Below are 18,425 nucleotides of genomic sequence, written 5' to 3'. Positions count from 1 at the left end.
AGCAGAAAAAGAGAGGAGCCTTTTGCAAAGAAGCGAGCGCCGTTTCCCCTTTTCTCCGCTCGAGGATTTTACAAATTGCATTCTTCTTCTTCTTATTTTGCGCGCCGGGGAGCAGTTTGCAGAGAGACCCATGGCCTGATCCTGCAGCCAGCGAGGATTTGCAGCGCTTTTCTTGGAGGGCTTTGGTGGGGGGGGGCGTCCTGTTTGGCTTTGGGGTTGGGGGGGCAAGGAGGCCAAAAAAGGATAAAAAAGCAACAGCAACACACCTTCCCGCCGCCGGAGAACTTAAATTTGGATATCTATCTTGGGTGCCCCGAAGAGGATGTGAAGGAGGCGCCGGGAGCCAGACCCACCGAGCGGCCTCCTTTTTGGGGGGCAGGTCAGGAAGAGGCTTGGGGGGGGTTTCCTGCACGCCTGTTTGGGGGGCCTTGGGCGTTGGTGGCGGGGGTCGTGGTCGTTTCCCCCCGCCGCCCAGCCCCATAGCAATCCCTTATGTGGGGCGGAGGCTGCGCCTGCCCTGATCCTCCACGCCGGGGCTGCTGCTGCATCGGGTGAAGAAGAGGCCGAAGATGGGGGATTTCTACGACCCGGAGCATCCCACCCTGGAGTAAGTACCACGCTGCCTGGCTCTCAGACACGGGTGCGGGCGCTCGTGTGAACGGGACCCCAACTCGGGTTGCCCCACTTCCAGGATCGCGCGGAGGTGGGGCAATTTCTGGGGGGGTGGATAGCCTCCATTTACACCTCCCTCCCCATCTTTATAGCCTTATGGGGAGGCTATAAAGGGGGAATGGACATATATCCCAGCCCCCCAATAATAAACCTTTGCATTGCATTTGCTCTACATTTCTTGGATTTTGCAATGTGAAGGGGGTGTCCCACCCCATGGGAAAGAAAAGTTCAGCAAGGCCTTGGCCCCCAAATATGGGGTGCCCCACAAGACCCCCCCCAAACCTGGGGTGCAGTGGGTGGTATTTATTTTCCCCTGTGACCCCTCTCTCCTCCCCACAAAATAATAATAGCCCCCTTCCTGCAAGATAACCGGGGTGGGGGGGGGGGTAAAGAGCAGCTTCTCGCCACGGGCCTAAACGGAGAGGCTTCAGGCGGGGCCAGGCCTCACATCCCCGGCCTCTCGTGAGAGCCCTGGCCGGCCCGAGGGGAGCCCTGGGCGGCGAGCGGCGGAGGGAGGAGTGGGCGGGCTTTGGGAGCTGGAAGGCCGCTTCTGGAACCGGAGGCTGGGTGGGTGGGTGTGGGACGACGGCCCGCCGCCTCGTAAAATGGGGAGAGGCTGGCCTTGAACCCTCACCTCAGCTCGGAGGGGGAAAGGAAGGCGCCTGTGAGGCGAATGCCCTCCTCGGCGAGGGTCATGGCGGGCCGCTGTTTTGCTGTCAGCCATTTGTCGCCACAAGGCACCTGAAAAGAGGGACCCTTTCCTCAGAGCGGGGTTTTTATTGGGGGGGGGGTTTGAAATAAAAAATAAAAAGGGCCAGCATTTTCGCTCTCTTAATCCCATGTGTGGAGGGGCTAGAAGAGGAAAATGGGGGGTGAGGGAAGATGTTTCTTTACTTTCAGGTGAAAAAGATTAAGGATGAATATTTTCAGGAATAGGGGGCCACCACAGGCTGACAAAGGGGGGCAGAAAAAGTGCCATTTTCCACCCCCTTCCTCGGGCACCTTGCCCGGCGTGAGAGGTTATGGGTGCCATGCCAGTTATTTTGGGTGGGTGGGCTGCAACGGGGAGGAAAAACTGCCCTTGCAATGCAACACGTGGGGAATAATAATAAATAATAAATTTTATTTGTATCCCGCCCTCCCCAGCCGAAGCTGGGCTCAGGGCGGCTAACAACAATCAAATAATACAACATTCTAAAATCATTTCATGATAAAATTAATTCAGGGACATGCAAGACCCCTAACAACTGGTGTTTGCTTTTCTGCACCCAAAATGGGGCCACCGAGAAGCAGGCAGGATGCCCCCGCCATAAAGGCAAAACCAGACGGTTGAGCAAATCATCCAGACTTAATTCAACATAAAACTTCCTCGTTTGCAGGAAATTAATTGCCTGGAAGGGACAATGTGGCTCTGAAAAGAGACACTTTCCTTGTGGGGCTTTTGAGCGGTCATGTGGGTCTTTTCAGGAATATAATAATAATAATAATAATAATAATAATAATAATAATAATAATAATAATAAATAATAATAATTTATACCCTGCCCATCTGGCTGCGTTTCCCCAGCCACTCTGGGCGGCTTCCAGCAAAATATTAAAATACAATAATTGTTAAGGGTGCACATGCCTTCTTGAAAGGTTCAGGGGCGGGGTAGGCCGCATTTCCCCTGTTTTAATTAATTTAATTTAATTTAACTGTTCCCTAATTCAAAGGGGCCGAGGCAGGTTCCCCCGTTTTAATTCTTCACTTTGCATTGTGTTGGGGGGTACAGACAGATAAAACCCACAGGTTCAAATTGGCTGGTTGTTTGGGGCGAGTAAGAATCATTATTATTATTTCATAAAATGTATATGCCTCTTGATTGTTCAAAAAGCCTCAAAGCAGCCTCAGAGAGGCATGTTTGTGAGACAGGCTTGCCCCCCAAAAGTTTCTGAAATAATAATGTTTATGAGCAAGGCTGGAGGGATGGTTTCCTTGACAGCTTTTTGGACTTCATTGTGGGACATCTGAAGGTGGGAAGAAAAGAGCTGTTAAATGTACTATAAAGGCTGAAACCCTAAACTTCCCAGGGTGTGAATCCTATTGAACCCAAACTGGGACTCTTTCTGAGTAAACATACTTGAGGTGTGCGGTGATAACCGTTCTTTATTTTTGCACCTCTTATCCCAAAATGGGTCCAGACAAAAAATAAAAATAAAACTCCATATATAAGGAATAAACTTTAGATGACAAAATTGGACACCAGTCGCCTAAATAACCAAGTCTTAGTTTAACTTTAATCCTAGACGCCCCCTGAAATGAAGCTATTGGCCACCTAAACATTTAAAGCAGAAGAACAAGTCTTGGTGCCACCACTAAGCAGGCCCTCCTGCCTGTAGCCAACACCCACACCTCTTTTTAAAGCAATATGTACAACACTCTGCAAAATAGCAATGAAAAGAGATCTCCCTGTCTTGAGGAGTGTAAAACTTAACACAGAGATGGCAGTAGCTGGTGGGGAGTTGGCAAGGGCAAATAATAATAATAATAATAATAATAATAATAATAATAATAATAGGAGAAGATTATGTGTTGAGTTCGATCAAACATTGAGCTTCCACCCCATGACCCACTTTACTCATTAATGTGTACTGGAAACAGTGAGGAGATGGGGGGAATCCAGTCATAACAGCTCTTTTAGCTATCCTTTTCGGAAATGCATCTTAGAAGTTAAAGGGGTAGCTAATCCTTGTGAGCCCAGTGGCCTCCATTTTGAGTTCGCTAAGGGACATATCGTACAGCCTTAGACCTTTATGTGTTAAATAATGTTGCAAATAAGACATATGGGCATTTGTAGGGCAGGAGAGATTTTGTCCTGGAGTGAGCCATGCCCATGCTTCATATATGGAAGGAAGATAACACACACACAAATTTTTATTATTAGTTTTCCAATAGCCAAATTATAACAATAACAATCCCCCAAATTATTCAGTTATCAAAATGCCAATCAACGTCCCATTGTTCAACTTCCCTTTATTGACATTTGCTGAATTTCACTAAATGCACATATGTAACCATTAGCAGGCTTGACCTGCTTTCTGTTCTTAATTTCTTTCGGAGAAGGTGGCGAAGTAGCTCAGACCCTCCTTGCTTCCCTTCTCTCGGACGTACCTCTAACCCACAACCGTTTGTCTTGAATACTATTTTATTTTTATAGCACAGCTTTCATGTCGAAGGATCCCAGTGGACATCATAAACCTAATACGTCCAGCATCCCTGAAATGCAGTCACCTCTGAGGTGGAAAGGGACAGACAACTGGTGTATCTTTCCACAGAATATGGATGGGTCTGAAGAGGTAGAAAGGTAAAATTTTGGACAAGGGCAATAGGGTAAACCTTTGTTTTTGCAAAACACTACTTACTGTATCACCATCTTTCGATACCCGTGCCAAAGTATGTTTTCTACAACTTCTGAAATTAGTGTCGTGTGAAACAAATTTGAATTCAGCTTCTATTTTACTAATTCAAATCGTAGTCATGTTTTTTGTCAGGTGGTCTTTTTTATGATGGGCAGTATATAAATTTAATAAATAATAACATTATGTTTTTTCCCTACTCATACTTGTAAGAATGTCCTTAACAGGTAGTTACTTAACAATAGTAAATAGTGTTCAAGTATCGGGTGGGAATTATTTTTCAGAATCTCACTGGTTTCACAAGCTCCCATTCTTGCAGACTGTTTTACATTACTGTTTTGTTTTTAAATCCAAGCTTCCTAACAGTTTAGCCGAACAAGTTGGCCTTTTATTTTTGGGATTCAGTAACGCAATAGCTTTCCACTCTTCGTGGCTCCTTTTGTCAGCACTGCATTGTTAGGTACGTCCAAAAATATGACATGTCTTCTAAAGATGTGTGGAGATGTAATCCAAAAGATATTTCACCATGTGGCTGGCCTCTTGCATTGTTTCCTGCGTTTATATATTACGTAGCTATACAGGGCCCAACGTTATGTGAGAGCAAATATTGGATCTCTCTTCTTTAGCAAAGGGCGTAAAGGTGGAAGAGAATGTGCTTTATGAAGGCATTCTTCATCTGAGTTCTGTTGCGCTTGCATTTAAATAGCTCGTCTGAACTTGTCTCTTCAACAATAGCCTCCTTTCTGCCCCTCAAAGTGCCACAAGATGTTTTAAATACACTATGATGGTGGCATTCCTGGAGGAGGGAGGGGGCATGGAGCAATTTGAAAACAAACCATCATGGCTGCAGGATATTTTCTGCTTGCTTCCTCCAAATAGGGTACCTTAAATAGGGCAGACACTGGCAGCTTATCCCCAGTAAAGCTACAGACAGCTTTCTGGGCTTTTTTCCTTCTTCTTGAAATGGGAGAGAGCATGTTAATTTCCCCCGTTTAATTAATGTGAGCAGGTAGCGTTCTAGGAGCGCAGCTGTTTGAAACTGTAGGCGTAAAGTAGTAATTTGGAAAATTAGAGAAATGGCTGGTTGGCTTTCTCTCTTAACTGGTAGCTGGCAATCCGTTGTCCTGTCTTGTGCAGTTTTTTCTTAATGTGATTACTGCAGAGAAGTGAGTTTTAAACTAGATGGATGAGGTAGGAGGTAACTGTTCCCTTATGTGATGATTCGCAGCATTTTAGAAAGTGACAAGATCAGCTGTGTTGGCTCAATTCATTTGTACGTAGAGGCAAAAATAGGAAAAACACTTCCTTTTCTGTGCTGTAGATTAACCTTGACCAGTTCCACAGTGAATCAAAATAAGTTCATTCAGTTTGGTTATGGAAAATAATCCGTTAGCTGAAGATGCAACAAACCTCAAGTATGTAAGCCAAATTAGGCAAGGACTTTTTCTGCATTTGTTTTAATAAACTACTAGGCTATCTGTAAATGGAAAACATCACCAAAGAAACCTGTTCAACAAAGAGGTCTAGGAACCTGCAAAAGCTTCAAAATCACAGCTTATCTCTCCTGCCTCTTATACTCCAGGTTTATTAATCCACAGTAAGTTATTGTATTCTACTTGTAATTCTCAGAAGGAATTTGGATATCTGCCCCACACGGATGGTTTGAAACAGCGTGAGGGAAAATCTACCGTACTTTTAATTACCTTGGTAGAGGGTTCAAAACAGCAATTCTCTTTGTAAATTGCTTTGAAGTTGTTTTTGCTAACAGGTGGTGTATAATTTTTTATTAAATGAATGAAGGGGTGCATTCACGTTAACAGTGATGAATCTGGTCCATTAAAGAGTACAGTGGTACCTCAGGTTACGTTTCAGGTTACAGAGTCCGCTAACCCAGAAATAGTACCTCGGGTTAAGAACTTTGCTTCAGGATGAGAACAGAAATCGTGCTCCGGTGGCGCAGCAGCAGTGGGAGGCCCCATTAGCTAAAGTGGTGCTTCAGGTTAAGAACAGTTTCAGGTTAAGAACGGACCTCCGGAACAAGTTAAGTACTTAACCCGAGGTACCACTGTAATACATTTCTGGCTTGAGCCGTTCTAGTACTGTAGGTTTAGGTTTTCGTTGTAACGAGTTAAAAGGATTATTTCCCTTGAATACAAGTCCAGCCTTTCTCATCCCTGGGTCCCCAGATGTTGGACTACAACTCCCATCATCCCTAGCTAGCACAACCAGAGATGGGCAAGATGGGAGTTGTAGTCCAGCAGCCTCTGAGGACCCCCAGGTTGAGAATGGCCACTGGGCTGTTAATTATGTATGTAAAGGAAATAAATTAATACTCTTTATGATTAAGTGGTTTGGTATAAGAGTAATGAACACTTCATTGTGGAGCTAAAATCCAAAATGCAGTTGGGCCATATCTTAAGGCTTAAAGGTTAGGGGGCATGGGAAGGTCTGTTGAATTTGAAGTGGTCCAGTTCAGTATAGCTCCTTCACCACTCTTCCCTAAAAACTTATTCATCCTCAATGTCATAAATCTGCCACGCTTCATATTTGCCATTGCAGTACCTGAAAACACATGCTATTTAATAACCCGAAGTACACGCAATAAGGGGATGAGTGCAATACGTTCGTTCATTTCATTCATTCCTGTTGTGCTTAACTTTATTATTATTGAATTTTAGACAGTTAACGGAAGCAAATACTGAAGTCTGCCTTTGGTCATAATTTAACTGCATTTTTCGTACAGAACCTACCACCACAGGCTGGATTTGGACTACTGTTCTGTTGTCGCTGGTTTACTGCTGGGGCGACCATCTGAAGGGCTTCTGTGTGGATAATTGGACGCTTAATCAGACTCGACTACTGTAGATCCAAGGGCGGTTTGAACATCCCAGAGTAAGATTAGTGTGGACAGTTCTGGGGTGCTTGGAAAGCTTATACACTACCTTTTCTGCAAGCTAGCAGTTGAGGCAGCTTGGTAGTGAAAATACAAAGCAGCGTAAATACAAAATGATAAAATAGAAAGTAGCAGCCACTGTAGAAAAGAGAGCCACTGTAATGTAGATAAAATATAACGCATTCTTCTCTGACCCCAGTAACATAGCACACATCAGTAAAATAATTCAGCCATCAGAAACTCCCAACACAGCCCAAAACAGTTTAGAACAGAATGTCCTTAAGTTTTAACATTTTCACTTTGAAGGGCTGTGGGCCAGAGACAGCATTACATTTAAAAAAAAAAAAATTACCCGCCCTTCACCACATGGTCTCAGGTTACTACTATTTAAAATACAGTGGTACCTCGGGTTAGGTACTTAATTCGTTCCAGAGGTCCGTTCTTAACCTGAAACTGTTCTTAACCTGAAGCACCACTTTAGCTAACGGGGCCTCCTGCTGCCGCCGTGCCGCCGGAGCACGATTTGTGTTCTCATCCTGAAGCAAAGTTCTTAACCCAAAGTAATATTTCTGGGTTAGCGGAGTCTGTAACCTGAAGCGTATGTAACCCGAGGTACCACTGTACAAAGAAATCATTTAAAACAAATAAGAGAATAAGGTGGCCCCAGAATATACCTCTCAGAATGTCAAAAGCCAGTGTAAAGAGGTGGGTCTTCAGCATATGACACAAGCTACATGTGGAGAGGAAATTCCATAACGTAGGGCCTGCCGCAGAAAATACTCTGGCTTTAAATACACTTTGGGGGGGACCAGTGTTAGAAACTGGGATAGAAAAGCTATTTACCACATGGCTATTGGAACCTGGGCTGTGGGCACCAAAAGACAATGCCTAGTCACAATTTTTTTTAAAAAATTCAGCAACACTTTCATAAGCACGAACTAATACTGTTCTTTAACCAGGTAGAAGAGCGCGTGAATCACTTGGCTCATGTGCTTCTTTAGGTGCTCTGCTTCTGCGCGAATCAGCTGGTTCATGGGGCAGCACAGCACCAAAAGAGGCGTGCCTTTTTGTGCCCTGCTGCCCCGCAGACCATTTGCAGCCACACCAGCCAGCCAGATGGAGATGTTAAGAATCATAGAATCATAGAGTTGGAAGAGACCACAAGGGCCATGGAGTCCAACCCCCTGCCAAGCAGGAAACACCACCAGAGCACTCCTGACATATGGTTGTCAAGCCTCTGCTTAAAGACCTCCAAAGAAGGAGACTCCACCACACTCCTGGGCAGCAAATTCCACTCTCGAACAGCTCTTACTGTCAGGAAGTTCTTCCTAATGTTTAGGTGGAATCTTCTTTCTTGTAGTTTGGATCCATTGCTCCGTGTCCGCTTCTCTGGAGCAGCAGAAAACAAGCTTTCTCCCTCCTCTATGTGACATCCTTTTATATATTTGAACATGGCTATCATATCACCCCTTAACCTCCTCTTCTCCAGGCTAAACATGCCCAGCTCCCTTAGCCGTTCCTCATAAGGCATCGTTTCCAGGCCTTTGACCATTTTGGTTGCCCTCCTCTGGACACGTTCCAGTTTGTCAGTGTCCTTCTTGAACTGTGGTGCCCAGAACCGGACACAGTACTCCAGGTGAGGTCTGACCAGAGCAGAATACAGTGGCACTATTACTTCCCTTGATCTAGATGCTATACTCCTATTCATGCAGCCCAGAATTGCATTGGCTCCAAACCTAGCGCTCAGACATCTCCACCTCCTCCAAAAGGCCAGTTCCCTGTGGCAAAATGTGCCTGGCCCCTGGCAGGCACAGTGGGAGGGCAGGGCGGAAAAAAATGGCATGTCAGAATTCAGTGTGGAAAAGCTTCCTAGGACTAGTTTGCTGCACTCTGCTTGCTGGCTGTGCAGGAGGTTATGAGTTGGAATGATAATGAAGCTGATTATTGGAGCAAGAGAGGCTTGTGCCCTAAGGTAGGGGTGTGAATCTCTGTTGTTTTGGGACCCCTAACTGCCATCAGTCCAGCCAGTATGATCAGTCATCAGGGATGATAGAAGTTGTAGCACAGCAACGGCTGGGGTGCTGCAGTTCCTCTGTTTGCTTTAGGGAAGGGATGTGGGTGGCGCTGTGGTCTAAAGCACTGAGCCTCTTGAGCTTGCTGATTGGAAGGTCGGCGGTTCGAATCCCCGCAATGGGGTGAGCTCCCGTTGCTCTGTCCCAGCTCCTGCCAACCCAGCAGTTCGAAAGCATGCCAGTGCAAGTAGATAACTAGGTACTGCTGCGGCGGGGAGGTAAACTGTGTTTCCGTGCGCTCTGGCACTCGTCACGGTCCTCCATGCGTCAGTAGCAGTTTAGGCCTGCTGGCCAAATGACCTGGAAAACTGACTGTGGACAAACGCCGGCCTGAAAGCGAGATGAGCTCTGCAACTCCATAGTGACCTTTGACTGGACTTAACTGTCCAGGGATCCTTTACTTTTTATCTTTTACCTTTTTACGTGCTTTAGGACAAGCTGGTTTTCAAGCTCGTTGCTGCCTTTACGACTAAAAGATTTATTTAGTGGCAGTAGTAAGCTAAAAGATGGTTAACATATCAGCGACCCAGGTATCCCCAAGAACCACTATCGCATACTTTGGACTTGTGACAAAGGTTGGCTATGACCAGGCTAGGAGATGGAGAATGTGTAATTTGCATGGTCTTTACAGACTGAGTTTACATTCTATGTGGAGTTGTCCCTCAAATGCAGAACGTCAGTGTCAGGGAACTGCCATCGGAGCCAGAGGCGGAGGGAAGGCTCCAGAGGGATGCCGGAGAGGGTCCCAGTAGGGGGAGAGGCAGCCCATCTGCTGGGGAAGGAAATCAGCGTAACACCAATGGAGAAGGGCAGATGGGGGAATCGGCGAGGTGGCTCCAGGACTCCTCGCCGGAGACCAGCGGGGAGAGCACGGCTCCTCCGCTGCCCACACCCTCCCTGCACAGAAGACTTCCGCGCAGGGAGAGGAGGAGGAGACTTGGCGTCAAAGAACTTCTTTGCTGGAAGAAGTTCAAGAAACGCCCACTGACGGATTCTGCCAGCGACTGAGACAGCCACGTGGCTGTCCAGACAGAAAGGGTTCACCCAGGTAGCCCAGCCAGGTGTGGCGACGATTTACGCACGAGCAACCCCTAGAACCATTACAGCAAGCTCAGCAGGGGAAGTTTGGTTGGAGTACAGAAGGAAATGAGGTGGTTCAAGTAAAAAAGTCATTTAAACCTTTTGGAAGAAATTAAGACTTCTCAAACGGAAGCTCCACAGCTGCCATGACTTTAGAAACTTATAGCTAGTGCAAGTCTCCCGGACAATTTTGTGTTCCTTGCGGGTTTATTTTCCAAACCTCCTGTGGATATGTCTTTTCTTTTCTTCCCCACGGAGTGGATTATTGGTAACTTTAGCCCTCGGCGAAATGTTTTCCTACTTGCAGAACACATTTACGTGGATAACGACAAACAGAGCAAAGTTGCTTCCTCAATTATTTTATAACCGTAATGCATCAGGGAGACAGCAATGGCTCTGGAAAAGAAAGATTTGTTTTACACCTGCACCTCTTCACCATCACTTCCTTATTAAGGAGACTAATGATTGTCTCTGAGGGCATTAAAGTGAAGGGAGGAAGGCTTGGCTGCTGTGGCGTGTAATCTTTCTTTAAAAAAGAAAAAGAAAAAAACTTGCTTGGTAACGCTGCCCTTCCCAACTGAGCTAAGATGCCACTTCAAAATGTACCTTACATAAACTGGATGCATGGATAATGTTGGTTTCAGCCGATGTACAAAATTTGGGTGGGTAGGTGGTGAATCTATTGAGGACAGCCTTTCTTTTGCATAATTTTTCCTTTTGCCTAAAATGAAGAGGGGGGTGTTTCTGCTTGTGTGCATGCTAACGTACACATACTTGGTTGGAAAGTGATTTCACCCTCCTTTTTGTGTCTTGTCACATACTTCCTCCCCAAGATCTCCCGTTAGTTAGCCATCTGCATCTGTGCAAGGTATTGCAGCAAAAAACTGGTCCTAAAGGTATTAGGCAATGAAAATGTAGCTGCTGAAATATACCTATGAAAGCAGATAAGGCTAAAAGGAACTTTCATTTATCACAGGCATAGGCAGACTCGGCCCTCCAGATGTTTTGGGACTACAACTCCCATCATCCCTAGCTAACAGGACCAGTGGTCAGGGATGATGGGAATTGTAGTCTCAAAAATGTATGGAGGGCCAAACTTGCCTATTCCTGATTCATCCTTTCCTGTCAAATGCTTGTCCTAACAGGAGAGGCTTAGGAAGTAAATTCCAAATTAGGAAGCAGCCATCAAGAATTCAGCCTCTTCTGCCCTTGTTTAAGATTAGCATGTAAGTTGTACGCTTGAAACATTCTCTCATACCATCCTCTTGTGGGACAGTCCAAGCCGTGCTGTAGGTAAAAAGCAGTACAGTGGTACCTCGGGTTAAGTACTTAATTCATTCCGGAGGTCTGTTCTTAACCTGAAACTGTTCTTAACCTGAAGCACCACTTTAGCTAATGGGGCCTCCAGCTGCTGCCGCACCGTCGGAGCACGATTTCTGTTCTCATCCTGAAACAAAGTTCTTAACCCAAGGTGCTATTTCTGGGTTAGCAGAGTCTGTAACCTGAAGCGTATGTAACCCGAGGTACCACTGTACTTCAAATTTTAGCCTTGGTGATGGGAAGGTAGTGCAGATCCTGGACCACTGTTACAGAATATTTACAGTGACTCACCTCTATTAGCTTCACTACATAGATTCCTCAAGAAGGCATAAACTGCCTAATTTGACCGAAAGGCAAACCCGGCATCTAAACAAAGGGACTTTTCAGGTGATGTGTAAATCAAGTGAAAAAGCAAGTGATGCTTTTTCAGTGCTCCTTTGCTCAGAATCCCTTATGCTTTTAAGTCAGCATAATGTAGTTCTGTGTCCCACTTGCTTTCTTTTCTTTTCTTTTCTTTTCTTTTTTTTGTAACAGTTCTTATTTGCATGCAAGCAGCACATCCTCTTCTGTAGTTTTGCAAGGGTTTCTTCTTTCTTTTTTCTCTGCTGCCATTTCATCGCCAGAGTATTTTGTTTGTTGTATCCACAGCAACCACCTCAGATGCAGAACAGTACTGTAAAAGTCAATAATCTCGCCTTTTATTCTTGCCTAGGGAGATGACTCCCTGACCTTTCTGTGCTCAGGAGGCCTTCCCTGAAACTTGGCAACCTTCCTTAGCCCCAGAGAATCGTTTTAAGTATAAGAACGCCTGGTTTAACAACCTATGCACACGTTCACGCGGCCACTTTGGGTTTGCAGTGCTGTAGCTGGAACATTCTCACAATTCAAAGACTTGGCCTTTTGCAGTTTTCTGTCCACTTCTCTCCCCCCATGTGTTTTCAGAATGCAAGTAGAAAGAGGTTGTATTGGAAACAGCTGCCTTGCGATTCTGTGCATGGAAAGTTCAGAATACATCTGTCTGGCCATATGTTTTATACTAAGCAACTCTGCTCCTAATGCTGGTTGAAACATTTGAAAACCTCGCCCTACAAACGTCTTTCTGAAAACAAAAGGCTGCAACACACATGAATTGAAATTTCTGTGCTTTGTATAGTCTTCTCAGGGACGCGGGTGGCGCTGTGGGTAAAACCTCAGTGCCTAGGGCTTGCCAATCGTATGGTTGGCGGTTCGAATCCCCGCGGCGGGGTGAGCTCCCGTCTTTCGGTCCCAGCTCCTGCCCACCTAGCAGTTTGAAAGCACCCCTAAGTGCAAGTAGATACATAGGTACCGCTTTATAGCGGGAAGGTAAACGGCGTTTCTGTGTGTGGCACTGGTGCTGGCTCGCCAGTTGCAGCTTCGTCACACTGGCCACGTGACCCGGAAGTGTCTTCAGACGGCGCCGGCTCCCGGCCTCTTGAGCGAGATGAGCGCGCAACCCTAGAGTCGGTCACGACTGGCCCGTACGGGCAGGGGTACCTTTACTTTTTACTGTTCCTAATGCTGGTTGAAACATTTGAAAACCTCGCCCTGCAACCATCTTTCTGAAAACAAAAGGCTGCCACATGCATGAAGTGAAATTTCTGTGCTTTATATAGTCGTCTCTTCTTCCCTCATTTACCGTTCATTAACAATATTCCACTTTTGGGTTTCAACAAAAGTTCACAGAGCAGTTAGCCAAGTGAAATGGAAACCCACCTTTTAAAAAATTAAACAAAAGCTAACATTAAGTAACGCAACAGTAGGTGAGTTCTTCTAGATAGAGAAATAATTTTTAAAAGCCTAGTGGCATAAAAAAATATTTACACCTGTTTCAGAACGGAGCCAAGTAAAGTAGGAGAATTTCATGTTCCATAATTCCAGGGCAACATCCAAAGCAGTTCTAGGAATCATCTAACATTTATTCTACTTCGATTAATTCTAGTTGGTTACAACCTTTAGTCTGGTAGATGACATTCTTGCCCCCAGTATGAGGAACACTGTTAGAGATATGAAAACTAGGAGCTAAATGGCACCTTAAACCTAGGTTGTGGACGCAACAATGGAATGTCTAGGTTTGCTTTTTTATAACAAGAATTTATAACAAGCTGAAAACAAATGATCAGCAGCTAAAATCTTATGTTCATTTTTCACATGGTCTAGTCCTTTCCCTGCCCACCCCCCTAATATTCTGAAGAGGGTCTCTTCTCCAGTCTTCAGAGAGTAGCCGGAAGTGGGGATGCAGCAAAGGGTCCTCCTTTCTTTCCACTCTGCAGTTTTAATCTGAAATCTTAGGCCCAGTCCTGCGCCCAGAGCTCAGAAACTGCTTGTGCTAATGAAATTCCCTGTCGCAAAAAGCCCCCTAGAACAATGGGAGTTTCAAACACTGTTGTGGTATCCTGTAGGAGGGAATCATTGACTGATCTTAAGGCTTTGAGAAAGATCAAAAAGGCCATGCACAGACACCCAGTTATGTAGAAATGCAAATGACAGGTTCAGAAACACAGCATGCTTAGCGATCGGGTTTGTGCAAAATAAGAAAATATACATTTACTCCACTGTTGAAATTTGGAATGTAAGCTAGCTGTTTGCTTATGTTAATACAGGGGAATCCTCACTTACATGAGCGTTCCGTTCCTGGCATTCCCACGTGTCATTGCGGCGCACGCAAGTGGGGATTCCTCCGTTCTGCCCCCTTTCGGCGCTGAAAACTGCACGTGTCAGCAGGACACAGGTGAGGGGATGCCTTTATTGCAAAGTAGCAGGTACACTGATGATGCTATATTGCATAGCTTACCTTCCGGGTGGTGCTTCTTGCGCCCTCTCTTGCTGTCTAGAAGGCATCACTGGAAAGCTTTGTTGACCTCCACAGAAGCAAGTTGCAAGACAACCAGTGATTTATCATTAGCTTAGAGCTGGTTGTGTTTATTGCGAGAATGTGAAAGAGAGGGAAACGGTGGGTTTTGAGGCTGGATGTGATGGAACTGGCAAGGATGACCCTGTGCAGAATTCTCCAAAAGATGTGAGGAGAATTGGAGGACCCTGGGATGCCTAGCTGCTGTTGAGGTGTTTCACAAATGACAAGTATTGTTACATGGCTGGGATATAGAGGGTGCATTTAGATGGTCCGTCTGATCATATCATAGCAAGTCTCCTAAGGGGGGAAAAATGTGTTGTCGAGATTTGTCTAGCAGTGCTCACTGCTGTGGCAACAGCATGGCATAGGATGACTTGCCACAGTAGTTCAGATTTTCTCAGTTGTGAATCTGCCAGGAAAAGGGGGTGGCTGGGTGCTGTTTCTGTTCTGCAAGCTTTGCCGAGAATGGTTGGGTGTAAAAAAGAAGCTGCTGCCTGGAGCCTTGCATTGCTTCTGAGCTGCCACTTGGACACCAGCGTTTACCTGCAGGGCACAGGTTCAGGCTAGCCCTCCTTTGTGAGTAGTTGAATCAGGCCTTATTGCCCTCTGTTATCAAGGTAAAGGACCAGGTGGAAGAGTGGGCTACCTGCATTTAATTCCAGTTGTTGAGCCTCTCCTGAGCTACAGGCTGCTATTGGATTAGTCACCTGCCCTATTGCTCCCTTTGTTGCTGGCCGCCCTCCAATCTCTATCTCTTGAGCTCCTCCTGCTCCTGGTTTTCCCATAGGGCCTTGACTTAACCAGGCAGCCTCTACAAGTCTACTTGAATTTGCCTAGACCGTTGCACCTTCTCAGGTTGCTGTCATTGTCATCTTTCAGTGCCTCCCATCTCCCTATTGGTTAAGGGTGGCCTTTATTCTGGCCAGGAGCTGTGGGACATTCTCATGGCTCATGAGACGCAGAGTGCCTTCCCTGGGAATGTCACACAATTGAACCCCTAAGGCTGACACAGAGCACTGCCAAGCATTTCCCACCCCAGGGTTTAGCTTGAGGTTGTGGTGTTGTGCCTGAACAGTTTGCATCTAGTCCTTCACCGTCTTCCAACTCTGCTGTCAATCTTCTCCTCCCTCACAGTGTTAGAAATTCTCCAGGCACATTTTGCACCTAGCTTTCAACCACTTGTCATCAACTGAAGATGCCTGAGTGCCAGGATGGGACCTGACATCTCCACTATCTGGAGATCATTGGATCTGGACCGTTTTCACACACTAATACACCATCCTGTAGAATTCTATCGCTTACATTTTATCTGCACAGTCAGAATGAATTTCTGGAACCAAATTGCTTTTTCTGTGCAGCCTGGAGCAGGAGCAATCGCCATAAAGAAAAAGAGGTCAGAATAAGCCAATATATATGTGGACTTCTGGGTCAAGTGACTTTTTTAACCTAGCTCAAGGTTGTCATCTGAACTAGCCAGATGCTTAACTGAGAATCAATTGCAGCCAGTCCATCCTTTGAAAAATAAGACTTTAGAGCCGTCTTACCCTAAAATGGCAACTAGACATTCCATTTTGGCGACTGTAACCTTGGTTTTAAGGGGCCATTTGGCACCTAGCTTATATATATGAGTTTTGAACACCGCGCAAAAAGAGTGTCCACTCTTTCTAGCTGCTACACCAGAGAACTTTTCCTTGTCCTTTTTTCTAAGACTTGGGATACACAAACGTTTTTGAAATCTAGGTGGAGTTGCCAAAGGAGGTGTCTCCTCGTGAGGACTGTTTGGAGCCTGAGTTGATGCTTGCTATCAGCCGAAATTTTGTGCCAGCCGCTTGATATCCAGAGCTTTCAAAGAACGAGAAAGCTAAATTACGCTTAATCTACAACGCTGTATAAACAAACCTTTTATTCAGTTAAAACCACAAGTGGTATCAAATGCTTGCTGGCTGCTGGGGTGGTTCTTTGTTTGGAATAATGTGTTGTACAGCCAAGAATATAATCCTGAGGGCAGCATAGAGCAGTACTATGGCTTTCCAAAGGTTGTGTTTATTCACAGGACGATGATTGGTTCAACAAGGCTTGAGTCATCTCAGTGTAAAGCTTGTGTAAACGATTTTAGAATGGAGAAAGGAATACTCCAGGTTTCAACAGAGACTTGGCCATAGTTATACGTATATTACTTTTTGCTTTGGTTATAGAGAGGGAAATGAGTTTATTGCATGGCTCTGTGATGGGGTGTCTCCCACACCCATGGGAACTTTTTAATGAAGTGTTTTCCCGGTTGTGGCCGTTGATTTGTACATCTTTTTACAGGCTACTCCCCAATTTTCTAATCGTAGGAGAGAGAGGCTTTATACACCTACATGCACACATTATGGGCCACGCCTGTATATGCTAATTATTCATGTATCAGCCAATCTTGCTTTCTCTTTCACACACCATCACCACCAGACAAATTTTGTCTTCAAGGCTGGTCTTCCCTTACTCGTTTCCTGCTTTATTTTTAACTGGCCCTCTGTAATGAAAGGAAAATAAAAAGAATCTGGGGTCTATTATTCTGGTGAAGGCTGACTTAGGTTTACACATATGGTTAAAGGTAAAGGTAAACGGACCCCTGACCATTAGGTCCAGTCATGGCCCATTCTGGGGTTGCAGTGCTCATCTCGCTTTACTGGCTGAGGGAGCCGGTGTACAGCTTCTGGGTCATGTGGCCAGCATGACTGAGCCGCTTCTGCCGAACCAGAGCAGCACACGGAAATGCCGTTTACCTTTCCACCAGAGCGGTACCTCTTTATCTACTTGCACTTTGACGTGCTTTTGAACTGCTAGGTGGGCAGGAGCAGGGACCGAGCAACGGGAGCTCACCCCGTTGCAGGGATTCAAACCGCTGACCTTCTGATCGGTAAGTCCTTGGCTCTGTGGTTTAACCCACAGCGCCACCCACATCCCACACATATGGTTATTTCATAGCAATTAGGTATGCCAGCAACTAGGGCTGGGCGATAGCTGGTTTTCAAGATTGTGATATATCACCAACTAAACATCACCTAGCCCACCTAGCAGTTCGAAAGCATGTCAAAGTGCAAGTAGATAAATAGGTACCGCTCTGGCGGGAAGGTAAACGGCGTTTCCGTGCGCTGCTCTGGTTCACCAGAAGCGGCTTAGTCATGCTGGCCACATGACCCCGGAAGCTGTACACCAGCTCCCTCGGCCAATAAAGCGAGATGAGCGTCGCAACCCCAGAGTCGGCCACGACTGGACCTAATGGTCAGGGGTCCCTTTACCTTTACCTAAACATCACAATATATTGCAATGTCTGAAGATAAAAATGTAACTGTGTAGAGGCGAACAGCAACCTATGCTAATATTGAGTCACATACTTTTAAAACAGATACAGTTCTTAGCCTCCTTCCCTGGCAGTTCTGTTGGATCTTCCTGCTTTTCATGGGGTAAGAACAGAGAAGGTTCCCCGCCCCCCAAAAAAAGAAGGGGATGCTTTGGGGACAGTGGTACAGTGTTACCAGCTGCATAATTGCTCGTAGTAAATTAACGTGCCATTTATTTCACTTAATCCTGGAAAATAGCAGTAATTTTATCTCTGGGCACATTAGCAAGTAATTATCCAAACATGATAAAACTTGAAAGTCATTTTGCCTTTTTTAAAAAAACAAAACAAAACACCCCACTAGCAACTAATAGCTACATCTATCAGCTGCTGAGTGACAGCAATGATAATTTAACAGCTGAATTTAATTATGGTTGGGGTTTATTGCTTTTTTAGTAATCTCTCATTGATGATCCTGAACAGCTCTTGGGTTTCCTTAATATCATGGAAAGGGATATTGCCTGTCCTGGTAAGGAATCTGTAATTTTGTCTAATGTGGGCTGGCCACTCCATTACTTTCCTATGGACGTTGGTGTTAAAGAGAACTTGGGTGGGTTAATGATTGGCAGGAAGACAGGGATCTTCTATTCCCACCCATCCCCCAGTTTATGACTATTGGCACAATGTTTTCCTATAGTTGTGAAATATTCTTCACTTGCCTTTGTTGAAATTCCACAGAGGAATTTTAGTTTGGCAAGCCTTCCAGCAGGTAATTTTCTAAATGCAGGACATTATGAC

The 18,425-nt window shown here is 45.4% G+C and overlaps 1 protein-coding gene across 3 annotated transcripts in view; it reads left to right on the top strand.

Annotated features, from left to right (window-relative positions):
- Positions 1-232: 232 nt before the first annotated feature.
- Positions 233-18,425, top strand: part of SETD2 (SET domain containing 2, histone lysine methyltransferase) — an 89,187-nt gene continuing 70,994 nt past the window's right edge. For 2 of the 3 annotated variants that reach the window (XM_081931362.1, XM_081931361.1), the window contains exons 1-2: positions 234-607; positions 3,870-4,016. In XM_081931362.1, coding sequence (XP_081787488.1) covers positions 570-607; positions 3,870-4,016 — 185 coding nt within the window. In that variant the 5' untranslated portion in view covers positions 234-569. Of the gene's footprint in view, positions 608-3,869; positions 4,017-18,425 lie in introns of all 3 variants that reach the window. The other variant, XR_014173269.1, reaches the window with a different exon arrangement.

This window comes from Podarcis melisellensis, assembly GCF_964234715.1.
Source record: "Podarcis melisellensis genome assembly, chromosome: 12".
NCBI lineage: Eukaryota > Metazoa > Chordata > Lepidosauria > Squamata > Lacertidae > Podarcis > Podarcis melisellensis.
This window is presented reverse-complemented; position numbering and strand designations above follow the sequence as displayed.